Source organism: Topomyia yanbarensis, chromosome 2 (assembly GCF_030247195.1).
Source record: "Topomyia yanbarensis strain Yona2022 chromosome 2, ASM3024719v1, whole genome shotgun sequence".
In the NCBI taxonomy this organism is placed as follows: domain Eukaryota; kingdom Metazoa; phylum Arthropoda; class Insecta; order Diptera; family Culicidae; genus Topomyia; species Topomyia yanbarensis.
Window position 1 is genome coordinate 407890970 of NC_080671.1, and position 12575 is coordinate 407903544.

Genomic DNA, 12575 nt, shown 5'->3' on the forward strand with positions numbered 1-12575 from the left:
AAATTCCATCTCCATCCGACTTCCAGCACTGGAGTTACGGGTTGTGGAGGTCGATCACATAGAAAACTCCGATTCAAACCGATACCGCGATGAATGCAAAAAGGTGCTCTTATATATACTTACCAAGTGTAATAAGAATGAAAGACATTTCCATAAAGTTATATTGTACGAACCAGCTATTAAATCATAGTTTGGAGAAATGAGAAAGGCCCAATTGCACCTCTAGGTGAATTAAAACCGGTTTTTCCTTATTGTCGAGGTCATTAGGTAGCAGTAAAAAATATAAAAGATTTGCATTTCATAAATTTCGACTGTGTTTAATGCATTTCCTTTTAAGGATTAACTGTACTGCTTACATTGCATATTAACATGTCACGAAATTAGCCATATTACTACTAACTTTGTTTACTAGTACAAAAAGATATAGACTGATGTTTGATGTGGGATTTTTTTGTGACGTGATTAACACTAACAGTAGGTACAACCGCATAGTAAATATCAGAAAAAATATCTTTCTTCGACTTACTGCCACTTGGTCATGTCTCCCCATAAAATCTTGGTCAAGTCTCCCCAACATTAGTTATTGCGTTCAATCTCGTGCAAATTTTAGTAATAACTATTTCAATGTTCCGATTTAGTTCATAAAGTATAAAATAATGTATGAGTACTTTAGAAGTAATTATTAGGCGAGTAGATATGTCCATACAAAGTTTGATACAAAATCACATCATTTAACGCAAATTTCCAAACTTTTAAAATTACCTTGACGGATCGAAACTAGTATAAAAAAATTTTTGAATTTTTTTTAAGAACCTAATAGAACACTTCATAGCCAATAATCGAATTCTGCGCTTGGTCAAGTCTCTCCATGTTCCCCTAATTGAAATTGTGTTGACCACGAAAGCTACAGATGGCTGCATTTTAAATATTTTTATAGCACATTAAAGTTAAAATTTTGAACCTAAAAATGCATAATTTCTAGAAAACCTCGATATATGCAGATTAAGATGAATTCGTTTTACAAAGTCTCGTAGGAAAGCATTGAATATCCACTTTACCCCAAATCATGTCTTTACTGCCCCTACATGCAAAATATTGATATAGGACTTAGCGCCCTGATCGTCAATTTTTATTTCATTATGTATATGTTTTTTCCTTTTTTATTTCGACTATGTTAGTCACATTTTCTTTTTTACGTTTTAACGACATTCAATTAGCTAGAGATTACTGGGTAGGGAAAGTTATGAAACTTAGAGCCATAGTACTCAAGTGAGAGCAAGGATGTGAAGTAAACAGATCGGAAAACTAGAAGTGGCAGGGTCATTAGAACAGGCTTAATATCGTGCGGGCTTAATTTTTGCCTTCTGATAATGAGGGTCGAGCTTAGGCAGAATAACTACGAATCACCCGAGTTCACTATCATGTGTCCTTGATAAAGGTAGACGTATCTATCTTTACCGTGACAACCGGCTACATTATGTATATGCTTTGTGATGTCCTGAGCGAAAAAAACACATCGACTTAGAGAAAGAATAATGCAGGCAAATATAAAGCTAGGTACATCGAGATAGGGAGATATCGAGATAGAGAAAATATCGACATAGAGAATATCGACATAGAGAGAGTTAACTGTATATACCCATTTGACCCCATTCTACGCTACTTATATCGTTTGAGTAATAGAAGCTAGAGTTTTGATGTATTAGAAGAAAATGTTCGTCTTCCAAAACTGTGAAAACCATATAAAGGATACATTAGCAAAAAATGAAAACTGCAAAAGTTACATAAAAAAATTTAAATTCTCATGAATTGACCCTTGGTAGTAGGTTTAAAATACTTTCGCGGTGGAAATATAGATTCATTTTCATGATAAAATTTTGCACTTTTCAAGAATTTTCTATCATTTTAAATCGAGGGTAAGGTGGTTCTCAAATTATTGAAATAATAAAATTAACTTTTTGATGGTTCGAGATAGAGTTTCGCAGTCTTCCAAAAAAATGAAGAAAATTAAATTTTAAAAAACTTTGTTGAAGTCACTGGAACTCGATGTCTTTTGCTTTTCATTTTACAAGAAATTTACCGAAAAAAATTAGGGTGTTTCTTAAAAAAGGTTTTTATTTATATAACTTTTGCAATTTTGATTTTTTATTAAGATTTCTTTAGAAATACTTTCAGATATTTTGAAGGAGGATAGTTTGTCTTAATATACTGAACCTCTAGCTTCTTTCGTTATAAAGTTATGTTTACTTTTTACCAGAAATGAACTATTCTTTGAGTAAATATTGCAAGATATACAAAAATATCGCATTTTCCATTTTTGTGGAGGTCTATACTGGAAAGCATGATATTTCATACGACAGCAATGGTATTTAATGTTAAGTGCCCTAATCGAAGATAATGCTATTTGAAAAGTTATATTCTTACGCAAAAGTTCTCATAACTTTGAAACGAAAAAGCTTAGTAGTTGGTGTATAAAAACAAATTATACAACCTAAAATAATTCAAGTTGTCCAAAGGAACTTTAGTGTCAAATAAAAACTACAAAAATTATAGAAATGAAACCGGTTTTTGAGGATTACTCTAAAGCTTACATTTGGATTTGTCGTGCAATGGAAAGTATAAAAGATAGAGCTTGCATGTTTTCAGCAATTTTTTCTAAAATGTGTTGTTGTACAACTTCACAGCTCTATCTCGAACCGTTAAAAAGTTTAATTTTAAAGCTTGCTAAAATCTGAACCACCCTAGCTTCTGCTTAAACGAAATGGATGGCCTTGCAAAGTACAACAACTTTTCGAAACATATTGTAAGGATAAGTTATTAATTTAAAGAAAAAGTTTCCATTCTGGACCACTGTGAATAGTGAGATTGAACCATTCTGATATTATTTATCACATTTTTATTTGGGAACGTGTCCAATGGAAATAGGCAGAGAAAGAATGTCCGGGACGCACAGTGGGACGGAATCAAAAAAAGTCGGACATTGATATTTGCGACGAAACTATTGGTTAAGGCACTTTGATGTCTTCGGAAAGTTTTCTTCATTTTTTAAGTAGTTTAATATAATGTTGGAAAATTTTTATTTAAGAGGGTATATACGCAGATAAAAAAATAACTTTGCAAGTTGCTGCCAAAATTGATAGTCATGTATGGAAAGTTTGTAGACGAAATGATTTTATGAAACTTTGTTGAAGTAGCGAAATGGCTATCTGTTAAGCGAAAAAAGTTATTGAATGAAATTGAAGTACATGTCGGAATACCCCCTTAAAAAATGTTTTTTCATTGTAACTTTTTTATTTGATTTTTTACAGTTTCTCGATGTTCTAGAAAGTTGTTGATGCTTTCAAAACACACCTTTTTGCGAAATAGACCAACTCGCTATCTCTTCGTTTTTAGGGTGTATGTCTGTTTTTTTGGTTTTTCTGGGCTAACTTTAAGGGGCTATGGTTTGTAGAGTAGCAGGTAGTAGCAGCTAAATTTATTTTTTTGATGTTCAGCAAGAAATATCCTATTGATGCATATATAATTCATAGCGGGATCTTATAGGCTTCTTGGAATAATTATTGGTATTATGAAGCATGAAAAATAAACTATTATGCGAAATTAATAAACATTTGAAATATTATAGTTCATTCCATATATTGCGACATTCAAAGTTAATTTTTTTTGTTATTAACATGCTCATAAGTCATCAGTGTCCTGCCAATTATCTTCCTCGTCATTGGATGAACAAGGTAATAATATAACCGAGTATTTTAAGCAACGAAATACTTTGTTCATCCAATGACGAAGAAGATAATTGGCAGGACACTGATGACTTATGAGCATGTTAATAACAAAAAAAATAACTTTGAATGTCGGAATATATGGGATGAACTATAATATTTCAAATGTTTTTTAATTTCGCATAATAGTATATTTTTCAAGCTTCATAATACCAATAATTTATTGAAACGCTAGTATATTTTACCCCGCATTATTCCAAGGATCCTATAAGATCCCGCTATGAATTATATATGTATTAATAGTGTATTTCTTGCTGAACATCAAAAAAATAAATTTAGCTGCTACTACCTGCTACTCTACAAACCATAGCCCCTTAAAGTTAGCACAGAAAAACCAAAAAAACAGACATACACCCTAAAAACAAAGAGATAGCGAGTTGCTCTATTTTGCAAAGAGGTGTGTTTTAAAAGCATCATCAACTTTCTAGAACATCGAGAAACTGTAAAAAATCAAATAAAAAAGTTACAATGAAAAAAACACTTTTTAGGGGGGTATTCCGACATGTACTTCAATTTCACCCAATAACTTTTTTCGCTTAACAGATAGCCATTTCGCTACTTCAACAAAGTTTCATAAAATCATTTCGTCTACAAACTTTCCATACATGACTATCAATTTTGGCAACAACTTGCAAAGTTTTTTTTTATCTGCGTATATACCCTCTTAAATAAAAATTTTCCAACATTATATTAAACTACTTAAAAAATGAAGAAAACTTTCCGAAGACATCAAAGTGCCATAACCAATAGTTTCGTCGCAAATATCAATGTCCGGCTTTTTTTGATTCCGTCCCACTGTGGGACGGTGACAATTTATCTTTTATTTACACACTGAGAAAAGATATGTCCTCAAGCCAGTCCTCCCAGTCTCTAGTTGGGTGCGTTAACAACTCCGCCATCGAGAAACTGTGATGATGTCATCACGAATTCCCAAACAGTATCGTGATCACCGTCACAGCCCCAATACCCACCAATGGACCCATAGATCCCCAATGTCTCATAAAAGCAAATCGTCACCGCCCCTTCTCAGACAGATCTCACTCGTTGTCTATTTTTAGCTTCAGTGGATCGCGTTCAGGCTTGAGATATTATCATCACTGTTTACGTCCTATTCTCTAATTCAGACACTGCCAGACTTTGGTGGTGAATAGAGCTATGTAGAAGCATTTTGAAGTCTTCCCTCAATATACCCGTGTTTTTTCCATTGGACACGTTCCTAAAAACCTTGAACAAGGAAAAAAATGGACTTACATCAAAACAAGGAATACACATTTTTATTGCCTTGGCTGATGATAGATGCAAGATATATTAATAAGCTATCATTTGTTCGAATTTCGATCAGAATGAATTTTCTGTGTCAGTATAGTTATTCAAATGTTGCATTAGAGCCAGTGCACTAAAACTAAAATAAAATTAGTTAAACAAAGATGACCCCTGAAATTTTCTCATAAAACATCCTATCAATTGTGGCCCTTCGAATGCAAAAAGAAGAAATCAATTTCACTTACTCCATTTTGAGATATCAACCTATGAAAAGGCTGTGTTTTTTTTGCTAAAAATGCTCATAACTTTTGAACTAAATGAGCTATCTGAAATCTGTCTATATAAATAATATTTGTCCCAATAAGCTCTAAAAGTTTTGTGAAGACGCTATTGACGGAAAAAAATTATTCAAAAAGTTATAACGAAAAAACTGATTTTTTTAGGGTTACCCTATCACACATAATTCTAATAGCTGTAAAATTGAAACCATTAAAGTTACAAATTTGACGTCCTCAGCAAAGTTACTTGAAAAAGACTTTACTACAATTTTGTGGAAGACTTTATTTATCTTTATCTTCTTATTTCGAAAAAAAATTCTCAGATCGTACAAACAATTAGGACCACCCCAATATCACCCATCTCAAAAGATGCCTCAATTGACGCAGATTATTTGTTCCGAAGACATTAAATCTCTAGAACCAGTAGTTTAGTCACAATTTTTTTGTCATCCTAAATTCTAGGTTCGGACCACTGTGCAGTGGTGCCAATTTTCATTTTCAAATGCCAACTTTCAGTTCAATCGAACCTAACCATGATTCAAATTCAAAGCCTCCCTCAATCATTCACTTTCAAGTTGGCAGTATTCTCATGGCTGAATCGTACGTCTTCATTTAAAATTGATGCTTTTTCATTCACCAACCAAAACTGTCATCTGATCTGTAGAGGCCAGTTTAGGTTAAATGTTGACATGTTTTGTGTTTTTAAACTTATATGAACAGTAAGAAGAATGTTCAGTAGTTTAGCTTGAAGAACCTAGTCAATACCCCAGTAGAGCGATATTCACAGAGTCAATGAAATTGAAAATGATTGAAAAATGATTGACCAGGTCGGCTGTTGGAATGAATGAGGCAAACCAACAACTGCGAATTGAACATAGTAGGGCATGAACCTGTTGAAAATTTGCAGCTCTGATTAGAACTATTAAACTGTGAAATATTTTAAATTTCTTCTTGAAAATTAGATGGAAGATTTTTTAAATCTCTTAACATTTTCACTTCACAGAATAATTCCAAACGAGCTTTTGGCTCTTACAAAATTAATACAATACTTCTACTGATACTAGGAATGTTTCCCAATTAGATAACAGTATCGTAATACTTCGATCCGCCATTCTGTGACAATAAATAGCCCCAACATAACCCTCACTCTTACCTGGAATGGGCTAGCCCAGCTTCCACGATAATATAAACCGTTGAAAAGCAGCATCTTTGACTCGTTCTCTTCTTCTTTGGTGTTAGCCTTTCGACCAACCAGCGAGTTCCCACTGAGTGCAGAAGCGATGTCGCCAGAAAGGAATGATCGTCTCACGTTAAACTGCAAAAAGCGATTACTTGAAACAGATTTCCTTCGCTTAACCAGCAATTGTGATTAACTCACCCTACTTCTCGAAACCTGACTCTCGACCGCATGCATGATCTCATGCTCGTCATCGTCATCGTCCAACTTCTTAAGCGATAGACCGATCTTTTTCGGCTTATCAAGCACGAAATGATCGACACGATCCTCCATAGCCTTCACAACCGGTTCATCCAACACTTCATTGGTTTGTTCATCTTTTTGTTTGGCGATTTCCTCTTTGATTCGGGTCGGTTCCACATAAAACTTGTCTTCGATATTTTTGTCAAATTTAGGGTTCTCATCCTCGTCGACTTCATCATACTTGGTTGCGACTCCTGCCTCAGCTCGCACATTATCAACCGCACCCGGAACGGACTTTATTTTCAACACTTCAAACTCGATAATATCTTTGCTGTTGTTGTTCGACGGCACGACCGGGTTGTTTACTGCTGGAACCTCACTCGGCTCGATCGGTCCAACCGAAGTTTTCGGTTCATCGAAGTTGTAGTCATTGCGCTCGATATCCCGCACATCGACATAGTAGTTGTTCAGTAACTTACTCCTGAAATCCTGCTTGACCGTATTGTTCTTGTAGATGTAGAACCAACTTTTGAACTGCGGATCATTTGCCGGATTTTGTGAGTGTAATCTTCTCAACGACTGGTCGAATGCAAGGCGTACTGAAATTTGTTAAAACAAATTGTTTCAATATAGTGCTTACCACATGCAGTTCCGCCACTTACTTGTTGCCTTATCGTTCGGGAACTTGAACACTTCGTAGTACTCCTGTAGGGCTTGACCTTCCGCTCCTTCGCTGATCATAGCCAGGATCGAGGAAAACCCAATCGGAGAGAACACCTGGTTCGCATTGGATTCAACGCTGCCCTTGAGCAAACTGGCCGTGATGACGTTGGTCGAAAGGCCAACCAAATTCCGATCCTCGGCGCCATCATCGAGAGCCGAGAATCGTTGCTTTGGCAGAGCACTAGCTAAACACAAACATATCGCTATCAGCCAATCTGAAAGAAATGGAATGCAAAAATAAGTCAACCGTTAATATCTTCATTTTTTGTGCTTATCAAAGTGAGAGCATAGAAGCATAAATTAAACTACATTATGTTCGAAATGTAGGCTTTTAAAACATCGGGAGCGACCGTTAATCGTTCAAAATCTTCTTCCAGCTGGGTACATCCACTTCAAGATCAGTCACCCATTGCGGATGCCAGTCGATGCATCAAAGCGAGGAGGATGCAATAAACTTGATTTTCCGATGTACATTATCGGTTTGCACTTGAAAGTTATTGAGGCCGCACGACGCGGGGTCCCGTAGCGTCATTCTCATCCATAACCATTGAACGTCTCGTCGTTTGACGCACCTCGTCGGCGGGTGGCAAACCGTTCAATTGTGGTCTAGGTTTGACGCTTGTTTGTTTGGTTGATGCCCCGGTTCGGTGGTAGTGCTCTCGACATCTCCAACAAAAGTGGCCAATTTGTGCCGTCAATTGGCCCACAAGCTGAATGCCAGCAATTGTGACCCATCAGCATTATCATCATCATCATCAATGTGAGAGAGAGTTGACGAATGTGTGAAAATGAAAGAAACCTGCGAAACGATCATTCCACTGCAAGGTGAAAAATCTCGCGACAGGTTGAACGCCTCGAATGGGAAGAGGAAAATGAGATAAAGGAAAATGAAAAATGATTCGCGCTACTTTGTCGCGTTGGGAAACGGTCTGTTGTGTTTATGCAACTGTTGAACTAGTGCAGAAAATCGTTTCACGCGCTCGTTTTGTCTGGTTTTGCGAATGCATTAAAATGGGTACATCATGCGATTCGCCATAGAGCAAGTGCTGGCGAAAAATGCATTTTGCATGACACTTTGTTCTGCTATGGAGAAAATGACTTGCGATTGAGCAATTTTTTTAAATTTATTTTTATTGTGATTAATAAGTATTATACAATTGGCAAAAAACCGACAGTCGTTTCGAATCCGAGGTTCATAAAGTATTCAATATAAATAGATAGGGTAGACGAGCCCTTATTCATCTCATTAGTCGGGATATCACACTCTTTCGCGGATAACTCGGCTTTCAGTGATTGGAATGCTCTTAAATCGGTATCAACATCTTTGCTTCGTTCCTAAGAAGCAGTGCAATAAAAAATCTCGCCTGGAAAATGTAAAATACTCCCGTTTGAGCGAAGCGAAAAGTCGAGTACAACGCACCCTTATTCGTCCTACCATTTGAGTCAATGTGTTGCATAGAGAAAGCAGATACTGCTCTAACTAATGTGTTCAAATGGGTAGGATGAATAGAGGTGCTAAGATGAATTAGGGCACAGTTACCCTAGATAGACTTGATTGCGTAGCTTAGTGTCTATAAAATGCTAATTGTTGTTTTTAATTGTTTGAGTTTTTGGGGGCTGTAGTCTACTAGAAGCTAACAGTTTTTTTGTGGTGTAACAAATTAATCTTTAGCATAAACAATTTGCAACTATGAATCTATCCCGCCTTCTGCATGAATCAAAAATATCCATAGGTTTGGCTCAAGAACTGTATTTCTATGAAAATAATATTATTGTTGAAAAGCTACTTATCCTGCCTTCGTTGCTTTCAACAAAAATGGCAAATCCACGTGAAATGCTGCGTGTAGGCATACCTGAAAATAGACTTATTGACACATGTGTTATAGCTGATCTCGCAACTCGCGATTTGTGTACTGTCATAATTAATATTATAGCTTGGATATCGATTTGAGAGGCTCTGAATCGATTGCATACTTAACCGTTATATGTCCAAAGGGTACCCAGATTTCAATCCTTGATGAATGTGGCTTCTTATAATTTATGATACAGTAAGCAAGAGTTTGAGGAAAAGCTTTTGGACTTTCCAATCTTTAACTCTCCGCAAGTCGCGTATATGGCTCCCTCAACTAGTAGCCACTAGTGCTTAAAGACAATTTTGCTTGATTTTAAGAGTGACGTGCACTCAGTGCACCAACCTGGATGCCTGGCAATATGGATGTCGGATGATTTTTGCCTTTCTCATATAGAAAGGATATGCAATCACTCTGAAAACCGATTTTTCAACTGAGGCCCGGAGGGCCGAGCCTCATGTACCATTCGACTCAGTTCGTCGAAATTGACAAATGTCTGTATGTGTGTGTGTTTTCAAAACTCACTCACTTTTCTCAGAGATAGCTGAACCGAATCGCTCAAACTTGATTTCAAATGAAAGGTATAACGCTCCCATAAGCTACTATTGAATTTTTTGTCGATCGGACTTCCGGTTCCGGAGTTACGGGTTGAAGAGTGCGGTCACCCAGGAAATTCCCATATAAAATGGTATCACCATGATGTCCAAATGGTGTAATAAATATTAAAAAGGGTGCAGCATAATTCGGATTTGTGGGTCTAGGTCACTAATGATCATTCTAAGCAGCTTTGATCACATTGGTCACCTATGACGGTTCTTGATGCCCCCAGGTACTTTCCAAGTTCGTAAGTTAATGTCATACCTTTTTCACAGGGAATTCTTGACCGATTTTTATAAACTTGGTTTCAAATGAAAGATACAATACTCCCATAGACTGTCATTGAATTTAATTCATATCTGACATTTGGTTCCTGATTTACAGGATGGTTATTGCGGCCACATAGGAATTTCCTATATAAACCGGTACAATCGTAATACTTCAAAGATTAAAAATCCATTTCTATTTGCAAGTCTGGGTCACATCATCTCTATTTGCAAGTATATTTCACTGATGGCCAATCAAAGATTCTTTGAAAATATTGTCCATTATCGACAGTTCCGGAATTCTCGGGTTCTGTACGTATTCCAGAATTAGTCACATCAATTACTCGGTAATGGCTGAACCGATTTTCATAAACCAAATCTCAAAGGGGCGTTTAATATACGGTTGGGGTGTTGCATACTCCATCAACCCTCTCAGAACTTCCCCTCACACCATTTCTTCCTACATAAGTCCCCCCCCCCTCTTTCCCTCCCCTTTGACCTAGATTCTCTTCATCCGCCATATACATTTTTAGAGAATTTTGTCCTATAGCCATATATTAAAAGTGAATTTGGAGTAGCTGAGCTCAAATTTGATATCGAAAAGATCGGATCAATTCATCTTATAGTGATAAATTGAATTTGTCACTCATTTTATTATATAAGTTTTGCCAATAGTTGGTGATAAATACGAATGAGAACATAAACTATCCTATTTCATTATCGTCATTTGGGTTCTTGCGGATTAGATTTCAACGTACTTTAGGCAACTGTAACATATTTTTACTACAAATTTTATATCAAATGATAGAATCTAACGACATTCTTACTATGACTTTCAGCTATCAACACGGTATCGTTTGCTGATTTTAATCAACTATTTTATTTAGGCTAGCCTCAATTTGATTGATTTCGTAAATGTGTTTTCGATTTAGATAATATCTAAATCGAAAGATGCGCTTTTTCTAAAGATAAGTGTTATATTATAACACTTATCTTTAGAAAAAGCGCATCTTTTATAATCTAGCCAAATATTAAAAGACACCTTTCCACAACTTATTCGCTACACACTTAATTTGAATTACTGGATACAGTAAAATTTTGCTGGGGCTTTGAACAGCAAACCGTTCGGTAATCAATTCAGTAAAAAAATTCGGTTACCGAACTCTCCGCGATCCGTTCTCTCCAAACGTCAAAAAACCCTGGTCAGTCAGCAGTTTCCTCTGAAAATGGTGACTTGACAGATGATTTGCTCTACCTGTTTTTAAATTTTTGACGAATTTTTGTTTATGTACCGAAAATTACAGAGGTGTGATAAATTCAGTGAAAAATATTGCGGGTTTCAACAAATTATTCCAAAAATTACTGAAAATTGCTAAAAAATGAAAACTTTACCGCAATGTTTTAAACAATTTGCTGACGTCTCCGTAAAAATATCACTTCACTGTTCAAGTCGTCAACAGATATTACTCTCCGCAAAACAGATCTATCTCTGTCACACACGTCCATAGCGAACTAGTCCCACCGTTTGATCACATTGTTTCTTCAAATTGATTTTCTTTGTGTGTTTCAAACAGCTCGAATAATTAAAAATCATATTCAATTTTGTTCTGTTTGCTTCCATTTCTGGACAGCCACTTTATAAAAGAAGCAAATGAGTTATTTTAAATCTTCGATCTTTTCCTAATACACTAGTGATAACACTATTTGTTTTTTTGTATGGAATTGTCACCTTCAGATTCGTCCAAATCTGAAAAAATCAGATCCGTCAAGATATTGAAAATATATTTTTAGCTAATTATCAGCTAATAATTATTGCTGAAATAATACTAATAATGTTAGAAGTATGATTCGAAACAGCATCATCTTGAATATAACCAAACATTCTGACCATGTTCTTGAACATCTATTACGAAAAAAATATTTACACAGCTAAACTAAAAAGGCAACCTTTTAGCGAAGCTACAACTAGAAAAAAGATTTCACAAACAGTACTACTTTCATTAGTTGATATCTCAAATCAAACGACCCATCAAATGCGTCATTACGAAGCAAATCTACTCTGCAATACCGATAGGAAATTAGTTTCACTTTGAAATATAAATGATTTATGGCTCTCTTATTCTCATATTAGGAGATCACTTCAAAAATTGACCTGCCTATCGAGTCCCAGAGGGCCAAGGGTCACATACTATTCGATTCAACTCGTCGAGTCCGCAAAATGTCTGTCGGTGCATGTGTGTGCCAAATAAAGCCGCTCAATTTTTTTAGAGATGGCTGACCCGATTTCCATAAACTTAGTTTCAAATGAACGGTTCTAACGCTCCCACAAGCTGCTATTGTATTTTTTGTTGATCCTTTTTTTTTTTTTTTTTTTTTTTATTTCAATTATAGAGGTT

General features: G+C 35.8%; 1 protein-coding gene across 1 annotated transcript in view; it reads right to left on the reverse strand.

Annotated features, from left to right (window-relative positions):
• Positions 1–12575, reverse strand: part of LOC131685044 (serpin B4) — an 82441-nt gene that overhangs the window by 12379 nt on the left and 57487 nt on the right. Inside the window, exons 2-4 of the mRNA XM_058968428.1 lie at positions 7406–7681; positions 6702–7342; positions 6477–6638 (exon numbers count right to left, since the gene is read on the reverse strand). Coding sequence (XP_058824411.1) covers positions 6477–6638; positions 6702–7342; positions 7406–7681 — 1079 coding nt within the window. The remainder of the gene's footprint in view (positions 1–6476; positions 6639–6701; positions 7343–7405; positions 7682–12575) is intronic.